At 52.7% G+C, this 23,797-nt stretch overlaps 1 protein-coding gene across 3 annotated transcripts in view; it reads right to left on the reverse strand.

The window, feature by feature from the left end:
* The window catches only part of SORL1 (sortilin related receptor 1), a 53,397-nt gene that overhangs the window by 25,421 nt on the left and 4,179 nt on the right, over positions 1-23,797 (reverse strand). For all 3 annotated transcript variants that reach the window (XM_055728510.1, XM_055728511.1, XM_055728509.1), the window contains exons 2-21: positions 17,629-17,745; positions 17,181-17,306; positions 16,237-16,398; positions 14,784-14,851; positions 14,260-14,440; positions 12,083-12,184; positions 10,961-11,130; positions 10,594-10,786; positions 10,286-10,403; positions 9,673-9,746; positions 7,808-7,896; positions 7,519-7,697; positions 5,962-6,148; positions 4,753-4,881; positions 4,430-4,515; positions 2,666-2,838; positions 2,317-2,448; positions 1,705-1,796; positions 696-942; positions 75-213 (exon numbers count right to left, since the gene is read on the reverse strand). In XM_055728510.1, coding sequence (XP_055584485.1) covers positions 75-213; positions 696-942; positions 1,705-1,796; positions 2,317-2,448; positions 2,666-2,838; positions 4,430-4,515; positions 4,753-4,881; positions 5,962-6,148; positions 7,519-7,697; positions 7,808-7,896; positions 9,673-9,746; positions 10,286-10,403; positions 10,594-10,786; positions 10,961-11,130; positions 12,083-12,184; positions 14,260-14,440; positions 14,784-14,851; positions 16,237-16,398; positions 17,181-17,306; positions 17,629-17,745 — 2,764 coding nt within the window. The remainder of the gene's footprint in view (positions 1-74; positions 214-695; positions 943-1,704; positions 1,797-2,316; positions 2,449-2,665; positions 2,839-4,429; positions 4,516-4,752; positions 4,882-5,961; positions 6,149-7,518; positions 7,698-7,807; positions 7,897-9,672; positions 9,747-10,285; positions 10,404-10,593; positions 10,787-10,960; positions 11,131-12,082; positions 12,185-14,259; positions 14,441-14,783; positions 14,852-16,236; positions 16,399-17,180; positions 17,307-17,628; positions 17,746-23,797) is intronic.

Genomic DNA, 23,797 nt, shown 5'->3' on the forward strand with positions numbered 1-23,797 from the left:
CCAGTGGCCTGGCAACCTACAGAAACGGGGGATGAACGCACTTCTAAATCGCAGGAAAGATCACCTGCACTCACCTGTTGTCTTCCCTCTGTAAAAGATTTTCATATCCATGATCCCATTTAGCCGGCTGACTAAGATCTCCATTTTTGAGCCGCTGGTTTTGGATGCTCTGAAAATACTCAGCTGTGACCAGTCATTCCAGTAGATCTCATTCTGAAACAGAGGCTTTGCTCTTAGCGTGAGGAGCAGTGCTGCCAGGGCCGTGCCCATCAGCGGTTACTGCACTAAGCCACAGCAACTGCCTGGATGCGCAGAGCAATCAAGAGTGCAAAGTCTCCCCAGCCCAAAGGGCAGAAGAAGGGGAAGACCTGAGCTGGGATTTGAGCAGGAATGGAAGCAGCAGTCACATGTGCTGAGTGGCAAACAATCTGGGGAACATAGCGCAGTGCAGCTGCTTGGGAAAGCTGCACATCTCTTGGATGTTGGTCCCAGTTTCAACTGCACCTGCCCGCTTGTTTCAGGGTTTGTGGGGACATGCCAGGAGCAAGAAAGAGAGCAAGCATCGCACCCACTCCTACCCTCCAAATCCAGTGCGCTCAACGCTCCTTCGCCACCCACCTCATAGACAGACTAACCTCAGAGTGTGCACACTATGGAAACACATACCGATGGGAAACAAGCCGTTGCAAACATACCTTAAATACAGCAATAGCGTAAGGGTGAGGGAGGCTGTCCAGGATCACAGATCTCTGCAGCCCATTGAAATTGACCCTCTCAATCCTGTCCATATAGGCTTCAGTCCAGTAGATCCAGTGCTCATCCACAGAAATGCCATTTGGCCACCGCACACCCTCTGAAACGATGCACCCAGCCGATGACCCATCCATGTCGCTTCTGTAAATGCCAGCTCTGGAGTCTCCCCAGTCTGTCCAGAACATCAATCTGACAACAGGCAGAGAGGTTACTCAAAATCATAACAAAACAGCTCATCAAAAGGAAACAAGTTATGAAGCAGAGGTTTGAGTACTTCACATTCCATGTCTCTTGCAAGAAATGCCTTTGGAAAGGCAGCTCTTTGCAATTCTAATGAATGCCAGCGGCAGACCTACAAGCAGCACAGAGGCTTATTTAGCTGCAGGTTCTGTGGTGCGAGCGCAGCTGTAGGTTACCTTGTGCTGAACTGCTTTGCTTTAGCACACACACCTAAAGACAGCTCAGGTTTGTCAGCACTACACTTGCAGCGCAGCAGCCACGGCAAAACCATACTCAGAAGATGTAACTTGCATTTGGCTCCTGAATTTGAGCACGGCTCGGTTTCTCAAGCATCACTGCAGCTTTCCCCACTGACCAGCCAGTTTTACTGGCAGGAAAAGTTATTTACTAGTAGATAAGTATGGGTAGGAAAAGAGCAGTTAAACTGAAAGAAAAACCAAGTCTGTGATTGCTGCGAGGCAGCTGGTGCCTTGGTCGGGCACACGATGGCAAGAGTGTGGCGCAGGACTGAGCCATGCCTCGCTGCACTGCCCGCTGCTGCTCCCATCCCCCCGTCGCACCCTTTGGGGCTGAGCCTCGCCAAGCTTTCTGAGCAGCACTCTCCCTTGCGTTTGCGTCTTACAAGTGTAGTGTTGAAGGAGGGGCTGTAACAGCATGGCACCCCTGGGCAATACCAGGGTACCTGACTACTTGTGATGCTTGATTTCTTACCCATCTTGGGGAACTAGAGCAAGGGCTCTGGGTCGTTCAAGTATCGAGGAATTGAGGACAGTAAGTCGCAGGTCTCCGTCTGGATTGGCAACCTGAAGTCGTAACCAAAAAGAGGAGTTGTGCATTTACTGTGGGCAACTGCACTGGTTAAAGTTAGGTAAAATCTGTGGCAGGTAATTACTGCTCCCTCATAAAACAGCTTCCATGGGCAGAGGGAGCGGTTACGGTGAGGCAGGTGATAAAAGAGGATGGATTGGTGTAGGTATTGACATTTCTGTGTGACTGAGCGAGCAGCCGGCTGCTGCAGTGCTCTGTCTGTACCCTGTGCTGGCTGCATGTACTGCACGAGGACGCTGCTTTCCACCACCCCCACCCCCGATTTCTGCTGTGCAATTCAGTCTCACAGACCAACCTTGGTTTAAGTACACAGGGCTGCATGGTACCGTATCCTGTTTGCATTTAGATCCAATAAAGTGGCATGTGGGACAAGGGTCAGTGTGCAGTAATGCCCCCCCCGCCATGAGACTTCAGGGCAGCACCCAGCTCAGGGCCCAGCCTCAAGGATGCACTGACACAATCACCTCTTTTTAGCATGGGTCGGCGTAGCTGTACCTCAATTTTGGGAATCCCGGCGTTGACCCAGTACAGCAACTGACTGAGTGGTTCAAAGGCCAAAGCTTCCACTGTCTCCAGCCCAGTACTTATGATTATTTCTTGCCCAGAGCTCCCGTTGAGACAAAGACGCTGGGGGGGGAAAAAAAATCAGAATAAAAGATGAAGAATTTCCACAGCCTCAAGAAGAGCACGGTCAGGTGTGCGAGGCAAGCCGTAGCTCAGAGGGAAGGAGTACCCAAGACAAACATTTGGTTTTCAGGGTGTATGTGCACCACCTGCCTGTGGTGCACAGAGGCGATGACACGGGCAGCCGGGGCTGCGGCAGCATCTCCACTCCCTGGCTCACCTGTATAATGTCCAGAGTGACATCAGCCCAGTACAAGCAGTTGTGGTCATAGTCGAAGTCCAGGGCGACTGCCCCTCGCAGCCCAGCCAGGGGCAGCTCCTCACTGACGCCAGAGGCGAGGTCATAGCGGTGGATGGAGTAGCGGGTGGCGTAGAGAATGAACTCATTCTCCTCTGCAAGAACAGGGAGAGCCTTATTTAGACACTTCTGGCCAGTTTAGGCTACTCAAGGGACAAAAAGAAAATACCAGGTATTTTTTCTTACCCGTGACTGCACGTTTTAGCACCTCAGCATAAGGGAGGCAAAGGCCCTTTGTCTCGGCGGGATTAGGTTAATGAGAACACACTAATAGCTTTATGTGGGTCCGGAGCGCAATGCCACCAATTAGAAATAAAATACTGATCTCCTGTTCCTCAAAAATATCATAAAATAGGTGGGAATGATGTAAATCTGCGAGTCCTAGGGGACGCTGGCACGGCAGTGAATATCCCAGAGTGGGTTTTGTTTCTGAATTGTGACAAATCCAGTGTAATGGGATCCTGGTCCAGGACAAAGTCTCCTGGGCATTAGCACACTACTGGTGAAGTCCAATAATGCTATTAATGAGTAAGTGTAATGTCGGTAAGTAACTCTGGCTGTGCATCCCTAACGAGATTAGGCAGAGATACGAAACAGATACTGTACATGAAAGTGTTACCATGGTGCAAGCCAACACGTATCTGAAGACGATCAGCAAACACTCTGGGAACACGGCACTTCAAAGCCCAGCCCAGTCAGGCAGGGTCCTTCTCGGCATGACTAACACAATTCTCCAAATAGCTCAAGAGGGTTCAGAGGGGTGAATAATGTCTCGGGCTCTGAACGACGAGGAAAACTAAGCACAGCATTGGCACGAATCCCAGCAGAGGGAACGCTTCCCCAGGGACCTGATGAGCCCTTTTGCACCTGGAATATCTTTTGCACCCTAAAAAATCTTAGGATAGTGCAGAGAAATCTCAGGCTGGCTGGTCTGGCTGCTCTGTGGCCCTGTGGCTCTGCTCAGCCACAGCCCAGGGCTGCCCTGCCTGCAGCACCGGCGCAGCCACCCTGTCCCTTGCATGAGCCACGTCCCTGTCTCAGGCTCGCTCCTGAGCTGCTGTGCAGCAGCATGCTAATCACGCAGCTCATGATGGCAGATTAAATTAAATCTGTAATAAGCAGAATGCAAATAACTTTGGCAGTACAGGGGAACAAGACCGTTCCAATGCCTCATACATTTGAGAGGAGAAAATAAGGACAGAGGCGAAGCTGGCGGGTACGGGTGTGAGAACTAAAGGGCAGCCTCTGCCCTGGTCCTGCCCCAAACAGCCATCGTTCAACTGCATACGGTGGCCTGTCTCAGGGTGGTACCTTCCCAAGGGTTTCTCCAGGATGAGGGTATCTTTGAGCTAACTCCTGTCTTTCTGGTTGGGTTCAAGCCAGCTGCAGCAAGGATGTGACTGGGATAAGAGGGCTCCTGCCCACAGCCTGCTCTGAGGGCTTCAGCCTCCTGTGCCTTCAGCAGCAGAGCAGGCTGAAGCTGCTCCTGCGCAGGTCGCTCAGAGGCTCTCTGGTCCCTGGACAGGACAGGAGATGATTGATTTGTAACCCACTGAGGCACTTCAGCTCTTCTGTCATAGGTTTTGTCTGAGAGCCCTCTGGGAATTTGTGCATGGTTCCTTAGACATCAGCCAAAGGCTTCATGAATGAAGCCCTTGTGCCCAAAGCAGTCCTGTACATACTCACCAGCTAGAGGGCATGGTACCAGCTCCCCTTCGAGACGTGACTCGATGTCTCCACCTGTACAAGTGTCCCCAGAGATCTTTCGGTAGCTGCAACATAGACAGGCAGGCAGTTTATTTCATGGAAACTGTTAACATGCCATCATGCTCAGCCAGAATAAGCAGCAGTGCCTAGTTACAATGGATGTCCAAACATGCAATTTGTTTATTGCCACTCAAGGAGTGTTTGTGACGGGGTTTTGTGGTTGTTTGGGGGTTTTTTAATCACCAATAGGATAAATCCCAGCATGTGGAAAACCAGGTTCCCCTCCCAAGTACAACACGTACCCTCGAGTCTTCTTATAAGTTGAGCCAACAGGACAAGGGACTGGCGGGTCGTACGGTTTCCCAGCAAATTCAGGGTCAGGAACACAAACTTCTAACGATAAGTCGTCACTCAGTTTAAAGCCAAAATCACTGCAAGAAGAAAGATGTAATGAGGGACGGGGAAGAAGGAAAAAAGACAGCCATGCTATATACTACTACTCTGTTCTATTTTTGCATAGAAGTTTTAAGAATCCAAAGAATGTCAGAAGATCATTCATTATCAGTATTTAGCTGCATAATAATATCTTACAGCCGAGCAGCTTCTGTCTCCAGGACGTTTCAAGAACATTTTACAAATAAGCTTGCCAGTGGCCAAGCAGACTAGGGTAGGTAAGGCAGCAGCACACAGCTGAGCCAGTGCGCCTTGAAAATCTGGCTGCAAGCCCCAGCTCTCCAACTAACTGGGTTAGGTCACTGGTGTGTCTTTTGGCTTTTCCTGCTGGTAAAATAGGAGTTACAATGTGTCTGCTCTTTGGAAAACACTGTGGAAGAGGCTATGTCAAACTGATTTTGTAGGGAGCCCAGGGCTGCGATTCTGAGGCAAGAATCAAATCCCACCAGCACTATCCTCAGTCTGTTCACAACGAGCCAGACCCAAGTCTCTGCATCAGAGAGGCAGGTCTGGGACGCCTGTCCTTAACTGTGTGTACCGGGCACTTGAGCAGACTGGCCATGAGCTCTGCTGAAAGTCCAGTCCCTGAAAAGTCGTTCACTTTCTAACCCCAAATCTTTGCATCAGATTGCCAGAGCGTGTTTCCTAATCCTGAGAGTTGTGCGGTGTCAGTAATGTGCAGATTGCAGATGAAATGACACAGCAGGGCCAGCTGCATCCCTGTGGCTAAAGGGTCACTAAGCTTTTCAGTAGAGGATCTCTGTATGTGATGGGAAAGTGTCCGCCATCATTTGAAAGAAGGTGATGGATTAACAATACTTCCCTCTTCTATGGAACCCTTCAGAGGCTCCCGAAAGGCTCTAAAGACATTAATTAAGTCTCATGCCCTGTTATTAATGAAAGGATGTTTTCAGTCTATTTAGTTTCCTCTCTGCTATAAAATCAAGCAGCGATACACAGAGCTAAGTAAATTGGATGTTTGTTCACTCTGAGCGATTGGTCACAGATATTTATCTCAGACTTACAGTCCAGACTAAGAGAATTTAATTGGTATTTACCATTCAAAGTCTTCCCTTGTACAAGAGCAGTTGGAGACCATGACAGGCCTGTCAAAGTCTTCACCATTGAAACAGGTCGCATGAGGAGTCCTCCTTTTGAAAACAGTTTTATGCCCCAGTAAGCATTCATTGCCTCGCTCGTCGGAGGGTGACCACAGTTTGTAGTCATTCTCTGTGCAAGGGACCCCTAAGAGAAGCAACAGGTTGGGGTAAAGAAAGGCACAGTCCTTGTGGCACCCCAGACCAAGGGTTTGGAAGCAAGAGCGGCAGGTTCCCCTCGGTCACTGCTGTCGACGCGTGCCCAGCAGGGATGTGCAAAACACAGTACCATGTCCTGCACCAGCACCACACTGTGCTCCAGGGACTGTGGGGACGGAGAGAGCCTTGCTCTCAGAGGAGGTGCGAAAGGCCTCCCAGGGGAAGCTGCAGGCTCCAAGCAGCCAGCCCAGCCTCTGAGGAGGCTGCATGAACCTCGGCTTCTTCCTGCGGCTGGTGGTGTTGTGGCATCAAGGCCCAGGATACTTGCAGCAAGTGCAGGGCGCACTGGCACCCAGCCATGCACCACGCAGACACCCATTGCTGCTTCCTTCCCGTCACTCTCCCGGGCATGAAACGAGCAGTTTTCCCCCCCACTACACGGCTCTAGCCCCGGCCCAAAAGAAAAGGCAAAGCAGAAAGCATGTCAGCTCAGAGCATGCAGCAGCACTTGGTGACGGGCGGCAACAAGCAGCTCGGTCGTGGTGACAGTGAATTTGCGATGCCTCATTTAAATGAAGTTGTTCTGGTTACCAAACATTTCTAACAAAATGTCAAGGGAATCAGTTATAAATTTTAGTCAAGCAAATTCCTCTGCTGGGTTTAACTGCTCTTTGATTAAAATGCTGCCTTGCAATCAAAGTTGAAACGGGTTATAAAACATTCATAGGCACAAGCCTTCAGAAGGATTTTTTTTTTTCCCCTTTTCCTTTTCAACAAATTCCTCAGTGAGGAGGAAAGGGATACGGGGAGAGTGCAGGGGGCCCTAGAGCCTTTGGCAGCGGGACAGGGCACCCTGTACCACAGCCCCCGCAGGGGATGCCCTCTCCCCCACAGCTCCTGCGGGACAGCTGGGACAGCGGGGTCAGCTGGCTGCCTATGGGACTTGAGGGCATCTCTCTGGGGTCTTTTCTGGAAAACAGGATAGAGGGCAATAGCAACAAAGGTGTTTCTACACCCAATTTGTATTTAGGCACTCAACTTGCGGTGCCTGTCAGAGGGAATCTCAGAGCCTTAGATGACTAAATAGTTTGGTTCACAGCCTGAGGACTCTAGGTCACTTTGGGCTTCTGAAAACCTCTCCTGCGCTCCCTCCTCACCCTCAGTCCCCCCAAGAGGGTAAGTGAAGATCTCCCTTGCACCCACAGGGGTGCTAGGGGCAGGCTGCACAGCGTGGGGACTGTCTGGTTTCAGGTACGGGCTTATAGCGTGCACAACCTGCAAAGCTGCAGGGTGGAGACAGGACAGCTCTCCCACCTGCACAACCAGCGTCAGCGATGGCTCTGTCACCTGTCCCCTTACCCAGCACGTCTGTGGTGTTGATCTGCAGTATCAGCCAGCTGTGGCCATTCTCTTTGTATGAGCCGAAGATGGTGAATATGGTGCTTTTCTCGCCAGGCTCGGTAAGCAGGCCATACACAAACACCGGTTTCTCTGAGAAAGTGAATATTTTCCAGGTTTCTCCTTCATTTGTGCTGTACCTGGAGAAAGAAGATTGGGAGAGCTGCCAGGGGCAGGTCCTGCCCACCACAGGGCACTCTCCCGGCCCCAGCCCAAGCACCAGAGGCAATCCCCCTGCCCTGCCACTTACTTGAGCTGGTCGGTCTCAGTGCCTTGTGCAATGGCCACAAGAATGCCACCATGGTCACCCCAAGTGTAATAGTGGGGTCCAGACAGCGCCTGGAAGAGAAACAGTGCCGAGATGCATCAGAGCCGTGCTGAAAGGGAAAAGCTTGGCTGGAATATGTGCTTTGTCAGAAATGCTGTTCGACCCAAGCTAATGTTTTGGTTTGCCTGGGCCAAGCCAAGGATCTGGAGGCACCAGAGATTCAAGTGTTTATGGGCCAGCAGCTGTAGACTAGCACAGCCAGCCCAATTTCCCTAAATGTATAGCTGTGTTTAAGAGCAGCACTGTGCTCTCGACTCTGCTCCTCCCACACCACGTGCAGGGAAAGAATCAATGGAAAAAGTTCCATTACATGAAACTAGAGGCCATTGCTCCCCCTCTCAGTCTCCAGCTCTTTGTCATGTCTGCAAGGCTTTTTCAATGCTCGGCAGGGACTCACCGCCTTCCTAGGACTGCAGGTAAGTATTGGTTCTTGTGCTGTAAGGTTTTTTGAATGCTTAAATTGAAGCAGGGCCACGGAGTGCAGAAACAAGCCCCCAAGACAGTTCATGCATCCATCCCACAGAAAGAAAGTTGTACTTCATCCTCACCTCCAGCTCTGTTCAGTGACCACCAACACAAAATCATCTTTGCTTTCCTATCTGGGGAGCCCGGCACAGCTCAAGATGAGAACTGGAAGCATGTATGTACCTGACTGCTTGCGGGACATGCCTAACACACCTGGGGAGTTCTTACACAGGGCACTGAATGTATTGTTTCTTTCATTTCTGTGCTGTGAAATCATACCAGTGATCCGGAGAGCAACAAGCCTTCCAGCCTGCTGCTTGCCAAAGCTGAGGAAGGAGTTGTGTTACTGCTGCTCAGCCGGGGAACAACACTGCTGGGTCATTCTGCACCCCTGCTTGTGATACAAAGGGCCCAAACCAGCCAGGAGCTCAGCATCAACTGTGGGTCAAAGCTTCCTCGGCATGTTTTAATTGCACTCCAATGCAAACCTGCCTGCGAGCCAGGGGAGGTCGGCACCTGAAAGTCTCGGCTTTCAAATAGCTTCCCTGGCCATGAGCATCCCTGTCTTGCCACAAGGCTCCTGCAGGGAGAAACAGGTCTCCACAGCCGCTCCCCAGATGAATTTTGGAGGCACCAGCTCCCAGCCAGGGCTGGCCTCTGAACCATGGTCGGCTTTGGCAGCAGCCACACCTGTGGCATGCCCCCCTGCTGCCACAGCTGCCCAGACCATAACCCAGACCACGCAGCATTTACGGGAGGAAAAGGAGGCCACTTAATTCACAGGAGTAAATAGCTTGCAGATGTTGAAGTACCACATTACACTGGCTGCAGAATGCACAGGCAGACTACAAATACTGCCACAGACCAGAACACCCACTTAGTAAACAGCATCAAACTCCCCATAAACCGAGGGCAGCATCCCATTTTTCTGGAAGGTGCCAGAGCCTCTCCAGACACTCTCACATACAAGGTCCCAGCTGTCAGTCCTGTATAAAAGGGGCCAGATGACCCATGCTGAGGGCAAGTCCTGCCAGCTGAAAAGAACAGAGGAGGGAGCTCTCCTGCATTTGAACCCACCACCTTCACCAAGAGGCCCAGGAGGTTCTCCTCCAATGTTAACCCACGCCTAGTCCTTCATCTAAAGACCTTTTTGTCTTGGTCTCAAGGGACATTCAGCACCTTCCAGCTACAGCTCTTGGATGTCAATGTGGAGGTCAGTTTTAGTGCCCAAGAGCTGCACGTCACTTATCTGTATTGCTGCCAACGTCCTACCTGCTCCTCCATCACCTTGTCTGAGCTGGCACGGAAAAGGGTGGCCTTACCTCTCTCCACCTTGCTCCAGCACTGCTCGAGACATAGACATTGGTTTTCCTTGCCATGTTCTTGCCAACGGAGCCTAGGAGAACAGGAGAAATCATTCTTCCTGAGGAATGCAAAGCTATTGCTTAAAATGAAGGCAGAGATTCTAAACTATTTTTATCTGTGAGCAAAATGACAACAGTTGGGCAGCCGATCTTCCACACTATGAACTAATCCCTTCAAAAGCAAGTATTTTAAAGACTAGCACAAGTTTTAAAAGCAGCTGGAGAAAGACCTATGGCTGTAAACACGATCAAACAAAACGTGTGTTTTCTTCAGTAAAAGAGTGAGACAAACAGGAGCTTCTGTATGTTCAAGAAACCCTTCACAGGGATAGTGGCAGGAAAGAGGATCAGAATAAAGCAGGCAAGGTTCCTCACATCACCATGCTGCAGTAAAACATACATGTTATAATTACTGTATGGGGACTGCAACAGAGAAAGGAAAAACCTGCAAAATGCACCACTGAACTGCATTTTTGTAACCTGCACAGACAAGCCAGGCGCTGCCAAGTTCCTCATGACCTGACAACAACACGCCCAAGCCCCCGCACAGCTGCAGCAAGGAAAGCGGTACCAGTGGCGATGATCAGCCCCGGCGCTGACTCCTTGGAGAGAATGGGCATCCTGCGCAGCTGGAAATTAAGCAGCTGGCTCAGGCGCTGGGCCAGGTGGAGAGAGCAGCCCTGAGAAAACTGGAAAAGAAAAGCACAGTGGCATTAACCCTCTACCCTGTACTGACCCGTGCCCTCGTCCCACCTAGTCCAGCCCCCTCCGCTGGGAAAGACAAGGAGGGACTCCCTCACGGTGGGATTGCCATTTCAGCCTCTTTTGTGGGGGCCTTCTGCCATGCTCGCACCCCTGCCCCTTCCCAGCCCGTGCTACCTCACAGTCTATCTGCTCCCCGTACTGCGTCTGCGCTGGGGGCTGCAGCAGCTCCCAGGTGCCCCCCTTGTCAAAGGTGATGACGGAGTGCATGTTCTCCTCGCTGAAGGAGCCGTTGATCAGGGTGGCGATGTAGACACCCTGCACACCTTCGACACGATGGAAGTCTGCAAAGGGCTCGTTGGCAAAATACCTGTAAGCAAAGGTGGGATCCATGAATCGCAGCCTCACTGGGTCTGGGGAGTGGGGAACTGTCAAGGCTGGGGGTCAGGGCAATGCTCTGATCAAATCAAAAGTAAGCAAAATCTACAAAGACCTCAGCTGATGTACTCATTTACCACAGCTGATTAAGCACATCCCCCGCTACCTGACCAAGGTGTCACTTCCAGCTCCTCCCGGGCTGTAGTAAAGCACATTTTCTAAAGACAGGGAGAACTTCAGGCCTTCTGCCTCCGATATGTAGAGGTTGGTACGGTTGTTATCGTGGCTGACACACACAAACACTTGGTCCTCCGAGGCATCAGCAACATAATATTCCTTTGGGAGGTAAATGACAGGTGAGCTGGCTTTGCACGTGTGGGCATACAAGCGCGGTTTATGTACAGGCTGGTTTAGTGTTTCCCCTTAGCTAGCTGAAAGTTATTCTTCCCTCCATCCATTTGTATTTATTTTTTCCACTTGGCAAGTAAGTATCTTCCCTTTGCTTTTTCTTTTGTGTTTCTCCTGCAGCAATCACCATCCTCCACCCTCCACGCTGCAGAACCCACTGGCAGAGCCGCCCAGAAGCAGCGCTGGGTGCCAAGCCCCGTCGGTGCCAGAGCTCTCTGTGCCTGGACCCCACCGAGGCCAGGGGCATCTCGCAGTCGGGAGCACACCCTGCTGCTCTGCCAAACGCTGAAGGTACTTCTTGTGCTCTCCTCCGTCCCCACCAGCCCAGGGACACCTCATCACATCAGGTTCACAGACCACAGAACCTTTGCAAACCCTGGCTGTGCCCCTGGGCTTCCTCTGCCTGCAGAGAAGAGGGGTGCTCCGGGCCATGCCGGTGGGGGCAGCGTGTGCCCAGTGACCTAACACCCCACACCACGGGAAGAGGGAAGGTACCCAAAAGCAGAGCCAAAGCACCAAGACCAGCCCCCCTCTGGCTATCTGGGCTTTGCTGCCAGCCTCCATCACCAGTGCTGGAGGAAGTCAGTGACCATCTCTTTCCAAACAGCCTCGCGCCCAGGACGGTGCTGGCCCTGCACAGTGCTCCCAGTATTTCTCCAGTGCCATGAACCACTAGAATCAAGTACCATCACATAAACCACAAGGTCATCCTAACATGAGCTTTTGCTTAGCCAAACCCCTGTGAGCAGGGTCATATGAGGTCCCTTCCCAGCTCCAGCTCCTGCAGCATCTGGTGGAACGCAGAGAACTGCTGTTGACATCTGAGGGCCTCCTTGGCAAAGGAGGGAGAGAGGAGGTCTTCTCGGAAAGCACCACTTACCTTAATTGGATGCTTGGTTACAAACTGTGCCACACGCATCGGCTTGCGGTTGAAGGAAACCCAGAGCTGGACCGAAGGCGGCTGTGAGCTGCCTTGCAAATGCTGTGGCAGAGCAGAAGGATGTGTCAGAAGCAGCTCTCACCCTTGAAATCACCCTCGTCCCCAGCAGCAGCAGAAAGGCAGACTGGGGCACACGCACAAACCACACGCCCAGGACTTCACCCTCCCTGCACATGGGCAGAGTGTGGCAGCTGCCCAGGACCGACGCTGGGGAGCATTGCCCCCGCTACTGGTTTGCATTGCCACAGCCAGAGCTCAGCAAGTAGACAAACTGCCCTTTCTTGCCAGTCGGGTGGAGGTACGGGGGCTGGTTTTAATTCCTCCCCTTTCTGCACAGCTGTCTGTTCTTTCCTCCCTATTTTTAACAATTTGCACAAAATGAAAGGCACCAAGGTGGAGCCAAAAAGGTAAAAAGCTGGGGGCAACCTATTTCATATGGGATGCCAATGGTAAGAACCTAAACCCAGATTTAGGTTCCAAAAATAAGCGGCCTGATTTTCCCAGGCTCTGTATCACTAAGCAACTGTGCCTCCCACAGAAAGGAGCATAAGTCAGTGTCCTGGGTGGCTCTGCCACACAGCCTGTCCTCTCCCCAGCACCGCTCCTGCTGCAGCCAGGGTTTGATGCAAGTGCCTGATTCCGGACCTGGGGATGTAACTTCTGAATCGTAACTTCTGAATTGTGGTTTGCAGCCAGGCCAGCCTCCCTCCTAGTTTCTGTGCTTCCCATTGGTCTTTGCCCCAGCACGGAATACAGGTGATTTTTAATGTTGTTTAGTGTAACACCAGTCATTAGATCTGCAGGAGAAAGGGTGATGGTGACCCCTGTGACCCCTGAGCCCTCCAGAAGCAGAACCAACTCCAAAGAACCCCCAGATCGAGTTCATTCTTGGAAAGGTCCCGACTCAAAACCGCCTCACACTTTCAGAATTGCTGCCCTCCGGGCCCAGTGGCTTTGCAGAGACATGGACCACCCCTCCTCCGTGTTCCACCCAACATCAGCAGCAAGCCTAGATAAAATCTTCTGCAAACCACAGCAGGCTTCAGAGCAGGCGCAGCACTGAGGGGACAGGCCCTAAGAGCTGCAGGCTGTGCTACCTGCAGGAGAGACTTCTGAGAAACAGAAAGCGCTCTGCAAACACATCCCCTGCCAGCGTCGCACACCACTGCGGCTGCTTGGGTGGCCGGAGGTGACACGCTCACCGCTTACTGCCTAGGAAATCCCACACAGTTTTGCAAACCCCTAAATGGTAAAGGCTGTTCATGAAAACAGACTTGATAGCAGCAGCGGAGGAGGAAAGCAATGCTAGCATCTTCTAAAAAGAAAACTGCTCCTTAATTCTAGAAGGAATAGGACTCTGCCCCTCTGGTGTAGTGTCTCTGATCGTCTAGAAAGGACTTGTCCTCCAAGAAACCACAGATGCTTTCTAGCTTTCTTTCAGGTTTGCCTGAAACTGGCCAACAGCTACAAAAAGTATAGGGGGCCCTGGCTGCAGAGGGACCACAAGACCGCTTTCACTCACCCACATCCTCTTTTCTTAAAAAAGCAAACTGAAAATCCAGCTTTCTTTCCAAGCTGGAGCATGCTAGGCGACTTGGCCCTTATCCACATTTGATGGTAATCCTCTCTGACAAGCGGCCTCCTAACCACTGAGCTTCTGAGCCACGTTTCCCCTTCCCCCGCCTCCCCCACCCCATGCCCCCCGCCTCGCCCGCCTGCCCAGGCATCCTGTGGTTTTTCCCAGGTCCCAGCACTTCGCAGGCTGACCTACTTCTGCCCAGCCTCCTGAAGGCAGGCTGAGCAGAACACCACCGCTGCCAGCCCCTCCGGGAGAGCAGCATCGGTGGGTGTTGCTTCATCCACAGTGGTGCGAGGTCAAGCAGGGAAGGCAGCTGCAGGCATCCTGAGCGACACCTCCGCATCAAGCAAAGGTCCAAAGTGACAATCCAAAAGCTGCAAGGTACGGCAGCGAGTAACGCCACCCTAGCAAATGCTCTTACCACGCTCTAGGCACAGATTCCACTGAAAGCAGAGCTACTGCCCGCTCTGGCCATAGTGGTACTGTACTGACACGTCGACCGTCACCCCTGATGGCGAATTGCTCACATGATACTTACCACAGACTTTGTTGCGAACATGTATTGGTCCCTGAGCTGGAAGTCTTCAACGCCTTCCAGAATTATTTCTTTATTTTCTCGGCTTTGAAAGAAATCGGTGCTTCGAATGACTGTCGATGCCCCAGAAGGCTCATGCCGCTCAATGTACACTGTATTTGGCTTATCATAGGGCTCAACCCCCCTGGAAAAAAAAAACAAGGTGGTGGTGTTACCTCTGCAGTCACAACGCAGAAGGCAGCGGGTGCCAAGGAGCAGAAGCCCTTTCAGGAGATGGGGTGGGCGGGCTAGAACCAGGGGGAAAGTGCAGCACCTCTGGGTGACTGCCTGTGTTGGTGGCTATCTCTTGTTACCCTGCCGTGCCACAGCCCCACGATGCAGGGTGTCTGCTGGGTGAGGGGAGCAGGTGGCTGGGGCTGCAGCGCGCTTTGGTACCCAGGTCCTTGGTTTGTGCAGGCCAGAAAACAAGGCAAGAGGTGAGGAGTGAGAGACAGGAGCTGGGCATAATGCATAGGTGCAATACGTACCAAGAAAAGGACTTCACGTGTTCCTGAATCATAATCCAGGTCTGGCCAAAATCATCTGATTTCCAGAGCTGCAACAGAAACGTGAGAGATGCCAGTGGGACTGGGCAACCAAACAGACCCTGTCCTTTAAGAAACCCAACCTCAGGCAGCAAAGGCAGGATGGACGTGCATCCATTGCAAAACTGTGAACTACTTTGATGACTTTGCTTTACAGGGCAGCTGCCTGGGGCAACAGTAATCTTTCGAGCTGCAGGAGAATAACCAAAACAGGAAAAAAACAGTCTCCTACCAGAAGGATTTCCCACTGTCTGTTGATGCACCTGGTTTTACATTAACTCAGAAATAAAAATAACTTGTTATAATGTACTCGTGGAGTGTGATAGCAAGGGTAAATATCCGGGCAGAGCTGTCTCCCCCTCAGAGGCCGCTACACCACCAAGCACAGCAACAGACAGTTGTTGCAGATCTGCGGGCACCAGTAAGACAAAGGTCAAGGGGAGAGATAGTATCTTTCATTGCACCAACAAAAGCAGCAGGGATAAACATGTCAGCCTGCAAACACATCAGCCCCTCTGCATATCCGTCCCTTGAAGGGCCCATGCCCCTGAAACATGCCTGGTTTTTTTCCAAGGACTTTGGTGGCACCTGAGCTGCAATTTTTGCCTCTTTCTTTGCAGGTATGTGGATACGGCCAGACTCCAGACTTGACAGTCAGTCCAGCAGCCCTTCTGGGGAAGGTGCCATTCTCAGCCTGCTCCATCCCCCAGGAAGGCATCAGCAGTGCCCAGCACACACCCTGCTATGACTGGACCGAAAACAGCACAGACTGCACGTGTCCCTGCTGGGCTCTCCCCATTCACACACTGGGGGATGGTTGTTTCACCTCCAGGTTTTGCTTCAGCGACTTGTGTCTATCTGAATGTGCTGTCACTATTTACAATCTTTACCCAGCAAGGGAAAAAAAGCGTTTTGTTTTCAAGAAACAGTTTGTTATGCAAGACCCAAAGCCAAACCACATGCCCACAGGAAATACTGCAGAGGTCAGCTCTGCCTCAGCTGCCAGCTCTCTGCGGCGAGTTACGACCGCAATAGTCGGGGAGATCAATGCAGTCAGGAGCGGTGTGGATTAAGGATTAGCGTAAATCAAGGAAAAGGGAGAGGAAATGTTTAAGCCAACTATCCTGCAGGTACTATATCCTCCCTGCCCCACAGGTCAGAAACCAGGCTGACCTGTAGGGAAGGGGGTGTGCTGGCTAATTTGGGACAGATCTGCGTGCAGCAATCTGAGCTCAGATGCCCTGCATAGTCAAAGCACAAACCCACACGGTGCTGGCACGAGGCAGGGTGGCTCTCGGCATGCCACAAAGGCTGTGTGGCACCTAACAGCGAGGGGAAATGCCACAGCACGGTAGAGGCAGGACACTGGCCCTCCCATCTGAGCAGAAGTGCTCACCTGCTTTTTAGGATGAGACCTGTCAAAGCCCAAAAGGAGGTTGGGGTTCCTGCCATGCAGGAGGAGGTCTGCTGCTCTGAAGGGAATCGAGAAGCCCTGAATATTGTTGCAGAAGTCGGTGGTGATCCACAGGTACGGAACAAAGGCATCCACGAAGATATACTGGGAAGAGAGGGACCGACAAGGAAGAAAGAAAGCAGGCAGTCAGCCTCCAGGAGGTCAAAGCAGAGCTCAGGCTAGCAGTAACAAAGGCACATGTCCAGGGGGGGCTTTTGGGGGGCCAAAGTCTGGGGGAAAGGAATCTGCCTGCCCCAGCCGTCCCCTCTCCTGCCATGCTCCAATGCGCCTGAGCGCTGTAGAGCCATACAGGAGATGCAGCAGCATGCCCAGCATGTCCCACCTCTGCCCCAGGGACCCCTGGGATGCCCCAAGGGTCTCTCCTGGGAATTGAGAGGACCATGCAAAATCAGCCTTAAGTCCCTGCCTGCAGGAGGGACCTGCCCCTCCCCACTGCTACAGAAGAAGGGCCCAAGTGAGCACTCGCCCTGTGCAAAGGCAGGTTTTCAGCATGACCCACAGATGTGGGTCGGGATGACTGCACACCCAGTTCCCCCGGCCTGGCTTTGAAGAGGAGAACACCTACGGAGTAGCAAGTGGCAGCTTCAGCTGCTGCAGGGCAAGGACATGTCACCTCTCCCTAGGAGGGCTTCAGTCAGTAAAAAGGTGACCTTGGTGTAGAGAAAGCCTAAACAAGTATTTCTCTTGGTAGCTCTGTAATGATACTAGTGATGGGCATGCAGCTCGCTGCTCTATTCTATAGGCACCGCCACTGCAGGATAACTGCCCTGGCACCGAGGGCCGCGCGTGTTTGTGCTGTGGGCAGCGATAAGCAGTGCTGCCCGGCGGAGGAAGCCCGCTGGGGCCGGCTGCCGCATCCTCCTCACCCTCTTGTTGTCAGCTGGGCTGTGGTAGAACTGGGCAATGGCCACCTCGCTGCTGTTCCCCCCGCTGAAGCCGAACCTTTCCGAAATCTTCTTAAAACTCTTCCCATAGTCATAAGACACGTAAACCTGCAAAGGAGAAGCCCCAGCGTGAGAAGTGCAATGCCCTGGCTTCCCTTCTGACAGATCTGGTAAGAAGTCAGAAAACTGCAAGGGGCAGAAGCCTTACAGATTGCCCGAGCCAGCCTTTCAGGGCTCGAACACAGAGGGGGGGCAACACAGAGGATATTAAATGGGGGTTTTTTTGTGCTTCTGAACTCAAACTCACGGGCCTTTCTTTTGTCTTCACAGCAGACAAGGAAGGCAGGCTGCAGCTCAGCAGCTGCTGCCACCTCGCCAGGCACAGAAGCGGCAAAGGCAGCCCGGGCCAGTGCCAGGCTGCATTACTTACATCGCTGTTTTTGGGACCCAGCAAAGACAGGCTGTCTCTGGCCAAGGCCACGATCACGTTGCTCTTCTCTCCGGCCCAGTGAACAACCATCTGATTGTGGGAATCGTTGAGGCTGACCTGCAACACCAAGGAAAAGGCACCCTGAGCCACAGCCTCTCCTGCAGCGACAGCTGGAGAGCAAACGCCTGCTTGTACCCCTCATCCTCGGAAACAGAGACTTTGGGGAAACTCATTCTAACCAGGGGCAGAAGTTAAAGAGTTAAAGGTGGCAGACAGCAGAGGGGCACTGAGCTGCTGCTGCTCAGAGGGGCCTGGGGTGTGCTCACAGGTGTGCTCACAGACACTCCTGGGGCGAGCTCAGCTCCAGCCTGGGGTGCTAAAATGCAACTGGATGGCCCACGGCTGTCGAGTGTGTGCTAAGGACTTTATTTTTCCACCACCATTTTCTGAGACTGCTGTGCCTTCATCCCACTCCCCCCTCCCCCAGTAAGTCTCATTTAAAGCTCCCCCACCATTTAAAGCACAGCCAAGTAAACCTGTAGCTGCTCTGCATGATGGAGGCTGGAAATCTCTGCCGACGCAACAGGGATTACGCAGACAGTGCCACCAAGCCAGGGCTGCCGTCAGTTATACCAAGGCCACTGCAGCGAGATACTCAAGCACTCACTGCAAGCCACCAAACAGTTAAAGAAAATGCTTCCCTGGGGGGTGGCTGAGTTGGAGCATGGCCTCAGGTAAAGCAGCTTCTCTCAGGAAGGTGTTGGCAAAATGCATGAGCCTAAAGGGGATAGTTTTCCCTTTTTTCTTCCTCAGAGAAATAGGATTTGAGCGACAATGAGATCAAAAATTAAAACCAAGGACTGAGAAGTTATTTCAAATCCAGGCTTATTGGGCCAAGGACCACAGGGAAACGGAGTCACCTTTCTACAGTGACTTCTTCTGTACCCGAAAGGACATGCTGGTTTCCAACACATGCCGTTGTACGCAATCCCGTTATTCCGTACGTGCGGTTCTATCTGGCAGCGCTGTAGCAGCGCCGGTCGGAGGGGACGGTTTCTATGAGGCAGCTATTGCAGCATCACTGCCGCTGGAGATGCAGGAGCCTCTGGGCAAACCCAGCCTGCCAGCGCGAGGGGATGGCCAGCCTTGCGGGGAAGCAGGGTGAAGTAGCTCGGCCACAGATGGGTGCCCTGGTGGCTGCAGCAGCAGACGTGCGTGCCTGAGCCCCTGCACGCCACTGTGGCTGCGGCTCAGCTGACGGCTGGTAACCCCTAAGCTCACGGACTTGGGAAGCTGTAAAAATACAGGGCTAAGCCCTTCTTAGGCCTGACACCCTGCAGCTCCCGCTGACCCCAGGATCAGCGAGGAGTGCTGCCCAGGGTGAGGGTAAGGGACTGGTTTAACCTCTGCAAGTGGCCGGCAAGTAAAACGCTTGGAAAAACAAGGTCTTTATTCTGGAAGAAGGGGGGGTGAGCGAAGCAGAAGCCCTCAAATCCCTATTATGCAATAGGCTCACACAAGGGGAAAAAAATAAACAAAACCTGGCAGGGAGGCAACGGGCAGTTCCTTGGGCTGGTGCCCCCAGCTGCACCCCCACCTGCCCAGCCAGAGACCCCCCCACTGGGCAAACCATGCCATGGCGCCCGGACAGCAAACGCAGAGGAGATTTAGGTCAGGCAGCAGCATCAGCTACAAAGCAAGCCAGTGGTAGCCTTGTGCACCCGCTGGAAAAAAAAAAAGAAGCGATGCTGTTTGAGGATGCAGGGAAACAGGGCAGTGAAGAAGGAATTGCTGATGCCCACTGAGACCGACGACATACAGCCTCAGGTCTGAAACCCAGAGCAGCTCTGCACTGCCAGCCCCAATCTCCCTCCTCTCTAAAAGCAGAATAACTCCATCTGACCCCCCTACATCTATAGTAGTTATTTTGGGTGCAGTTTTTTTGGGTTCCCTGCTGTGCCCAGCTGAGGTTGCTGGCTTCAGGCAAACAGCTAGCTTTATTAGCCTGTCCAGACTTTTGCTGATATATGGAGGGGGGACGGGGGGTGGGATAGCGAGGGGGAGCCTGCAGTTGTGCAGAGACAGAAGCGAGCAACCCTGCCCAGCCCCCCTTCCCCAGAAAAGCCCCTCAAGAGGGAGACCAGTCTGCTCTCCCCAGGGAAAGCCAAAGTCTCAATGTGCCAGACCTGCCCCACACACATCGTCCCCAGCTCCCCTCAGCCAAGAGGGGCTTGCTGCTACCTCTGTGGCGACTTCAGTAGCACTTGGCATTTTTTTCCTGCTCGAAATCCAACACTAGAACAGCTTCAAAACCAGAAAAACCACTGGGAACTCCCACCTGCACCTTGCTTTAACCTCAGCAATAAACCTCTACAGCTTTTTCCCATGAGCTGGAAGAGACAGCGAGCCATGGAGACCTCTCCTGAGAGCAGGCAGCACTGGCAAAGCCCGAAGGCCAGGGGGACCGTGTCTGGGCTGGTCTGAGCCTCGTTACGCATCAGCAGTGCTCACAGAAAGGCCAAATGGCACCAGTTGAGGTTTGGTTCCCTGGGAGGGAGGAACAGCAGCACCCAGCGCCTAGGGGCTGCGCTCAGCAGAAAAGTCTGGAGTAGCTAAAGACTGCTGGAGTATGTCTTACCAAGGGGTGTAAAGAAAGAGAAGCTGCCAGAAGGATGCCTTACACTGCTAAGCCCCCCAGGAAGGGCTTGTGTAGTGGTGTCTCGTGTTTAAGAGCCTTGCATGTTTGCCTCGCTGGTTCCCGGTGCAGGGACCGCAGCTGGCAGCTGCATGGCCCTGCTGTGGCCCTGCGGAGCCCTGTGGGGACTCGAACGGCTCGGGAGCAACAAACAGGACCCCATGTCCTTGCTGTCCCAGGCAGCAGCACTGCATTGTGCCCCAGGTGAAAAATCACCTGATGCCCCATTGACCAGGACAGGTTTTGTGAAATAGCTTTGCAATGCAGCTGTTGCTATGCCTGACACGAGTCGCCCTGCCCCGTTAGCTGGGATGAGGCTCATTTGGCAGGAGCCCACTGTCACAGACTCCCCAAACAGGGAAAACCTTTCTCGGGAACCGGTTTAACCTATGAACGGGCAACGGCTGGTGCCTGATGGAAACAGCGTTTAGCATAAATTCCACTTAATGGGGAAGTGGTTTGGTCTTTGCCAAGTGATTAAGTGTATATGAAATATGCATGAAATTCTAATTTGTCCTTCTAATATGTAAGGTGCCAAATGAAGTCCAGGAGGGGAGAACTGGAGCCAAGATGTAGCGGCAGCTGCTTGTGTAGTTAATGTTGCTAGCTTTGCTCACACCATATATTTATTTTTTGTTAACAGTATCTCCCAATAAATGAATCCCTTGCAGAAATGGGGGGAGAAGACAGTCCCCCAGGTCCTGTGGGCCCATGCCCCAGAGCTGGTACAAGCTGCCTCATTGCTCAAGGAGCACAGTTGGAGCCTGAGTGCTCCCAGACTGGGCTGGGACGCAGAATGTTGTCGTCTGGATGCGTGGGGTTGCGCTAAGATGGTTCTACCGCCTTGCCGAGCCTACCGAGGGGACAACTGTCAGCTGGTGAGCGGACCTGGGAGCAGTGCCAAGCTCCTTAAGCATCTGGACCTGGGGAAGCACCCTGGTCCTGCATTGCTCAGCACCTGCAAGTGCCAGTTCCCCTTCCCATTGCATTACTCAGTTGCTTATGCCCCGAATTGAGAGGCTGGGGCAGGATTTTGGTTGCCAAGCTTGGCGGAGGTGGCTCACCCCTCACACATAACAAACTGCAGCATTAGCAAAAGCCCTGGGCTCCAACAGTGCAGGCTGGCCAGGAGATGAGTGACTCTGGCATGGGCACCTCGCTGTAGCTACTCGTACGGCTGCTGGCAAGCTAGACAGCAGTTATCTCAGGCCTTTCCATCACTGGAGGACTCCAAATCCCAGCCTTGGATCCACCAGCAAGGCTGAGCTGCTCCGCGTAGGAAGCATAACTTCCCCGTGCAGAAATCACACCGTTAGCTGTGACAAACTGCAAGCAGAAATATTGTGCGCTTGCTGACTGGTAATAGCACCTGGCACCCGCGCACAGTGACAAGTGTCGGGACAGCGTTAGGGGTTATTCTTGGTGCTGAGTGGGCTTGGGAGCTAACTGCGTGTGTCGGCGGGTATGCTCTGCCAAGAACTAACGCGCTAGCTATAGGGCTTGGACCACAGCTCTGCCCGGGTGCTCACCATTAATCGGGAGGTGACGCTTGGAGTGCGACTTCTTGGGGGCTGAGGCTCAACACTGTAAAATTGCGGGTGTGCAGAAAAAAAAAAAGACTCCTAGGGATCATTTATGTGTTTTCCCGTCCTGGTTATGTAACTGAAAATGGGATGCCTACAAACAAATGCAGTTCTTAGGAAATTTCTGAATAGTTAATAGGTTATTACTATGGCTCAATAAGCGAGGGCATTGGAGAGCAAATCTGTGGCTGCGAGCAGCTGCCAAAACCATCAAAGTTTCACTGGCAGCTCAGATCTTGGCTTGAAGGCCATCAGGAGATGCTTGCAGAAGTGGAATCGGCTAAACATTTTGCACCCAGTAGCCGGGGAAACGAGGATGGGGCTAAACAAAGTTATTGCTGAAAGGGGTCAGAAGCAAAGCTGCAGCTCAGTTAGCACAGGGCTTTAAAAGGAAAGGTGCTCTCACCAGGCTCCTCATCATTCTGGCTCGCTGGAAACCACGAACAAGTGCTGAACCTTTGCGTCCCTGTTTCCTCTGCCTCCCCCCGCACCCTGGCAAGGCTGACGCAATAGCTCGGCATCGCCGATGAGTTGTGTGTCATGGGTGGCTACTGCATTCCCAGCACGCTGCGTTCCCCGTGCGCTCCCACTAAAGCTTCATTACTGTACCTTCTGCTCTGCTCCCGAGCATCTGTTTCCAGCCCTGCCACGATATTTAAAATACAATCTGTGCTTGCCATAGCACTGCTTGTGGCTTGGACTGAAAATGCCAGGGTCTGAAATCATTGATATGAAACACGGGTGACTCATTTCAGAGAGTGCCAGGCCCATGTTAATTTTGTTAATACTGAAATCATCTGCTTGCAGGGCTGTTTTCTCTCTGCTACCACCAACAGAGCTCTCTGTTAGCTGTAGTTCCTAGGAGAAAGGAAAAGGCCAAGGGAAGGGGAAGACTGGGGTCGAGGCAAGAGCCCTGTTTACCCCAGGAATGAGCAGGACTCTGGATGAGGAGGTCCTGAAGATGGGCTCTCTTTCTAAACTGATGGAGGGGGAACGGGTGTGATGGGGAATCGAGGCTGCCTCTGCAAATCTGGGTAAGCACCAATGAAAGTCACTCCCCCCATAACCAAGGCACAGAGGAAGGCTGCAGAAAAGGTCTAAAGCGCTGCCAGTGAAACGCGCCATGAGCTCGTCACTACAGCTACAGAAAGCTTAAGTGATGCCCATGGGACACTGCAATGCTTGCTTAGTCCAACAGCAGGATATGCGAGGAACCTGCCGAAAGGGAAACAATGAATAAAACCACAAATACCTCTCCAGGCCGCTGCGGTGCCAGGAACAGAAAGTGTGTGGCTTCCAGACACCCATCTCTCCTGGCAAGCTCAGGAGTGGGGAACCTTCCCAGGGCTGCTGGGAAAGGCACAGGGGGGTCTGTGCCCCAGGCAAACACAGCAACACAGCGATGGGGGGGGATATCTGCCAGCGCCAGGAAGGAAGAAAAGGCTGGGCGGCCCAGAAGCCTGCAGCCAGCCCTCTGCTGGGATGTGCCATCGCCACCCAGTGCACCTCCAGAAGGTTAAAGCCTAATCTGGGAAGGTCTCTGCCAGGCTGGCAAACTAGGTCAAAATTAAGTACGGTTCAATTCCGATGCAGCGCGACTGGTGTCTCCGCTCGCACAGCCGGATGGTATTTACCCCACAAAGCGCTCTGAAAGCAGAAGGGCTCTTTGCCAGTTTGCAGGTTGGGAGCTAAGGTGGACTCTCTACCTGGGACGTGCCAATGGCCTCAAAAGAAGAGAAGCTCCACCTCTCCCCACTCAGGCGCTATTTTGACAACGTGCTAGCAGTATTTCAGGGCAGCTGGCCAGCATGACCCACATCTATGCAGCGCACAGCACGAGGGCGGTGGGAAAGGACTCCCGCAGCCCAAGCACAGCTGTGCCCACCAGCCG

Source organism: Falco cherrug, chromosome 17 (assembly GCF_023634085.1).
Source record: "Falco cherrug isolate bFalChe1 chromosome 17, bFalChe1.pri, whole genome shotgun sequence".
Classification (NCBI taxonomy): domain Eukaryota; kingdom Metazoa; phylum Chordata; class Aves; order Falconiformes; family Falconidae; genus Falco; species Falco cherrug.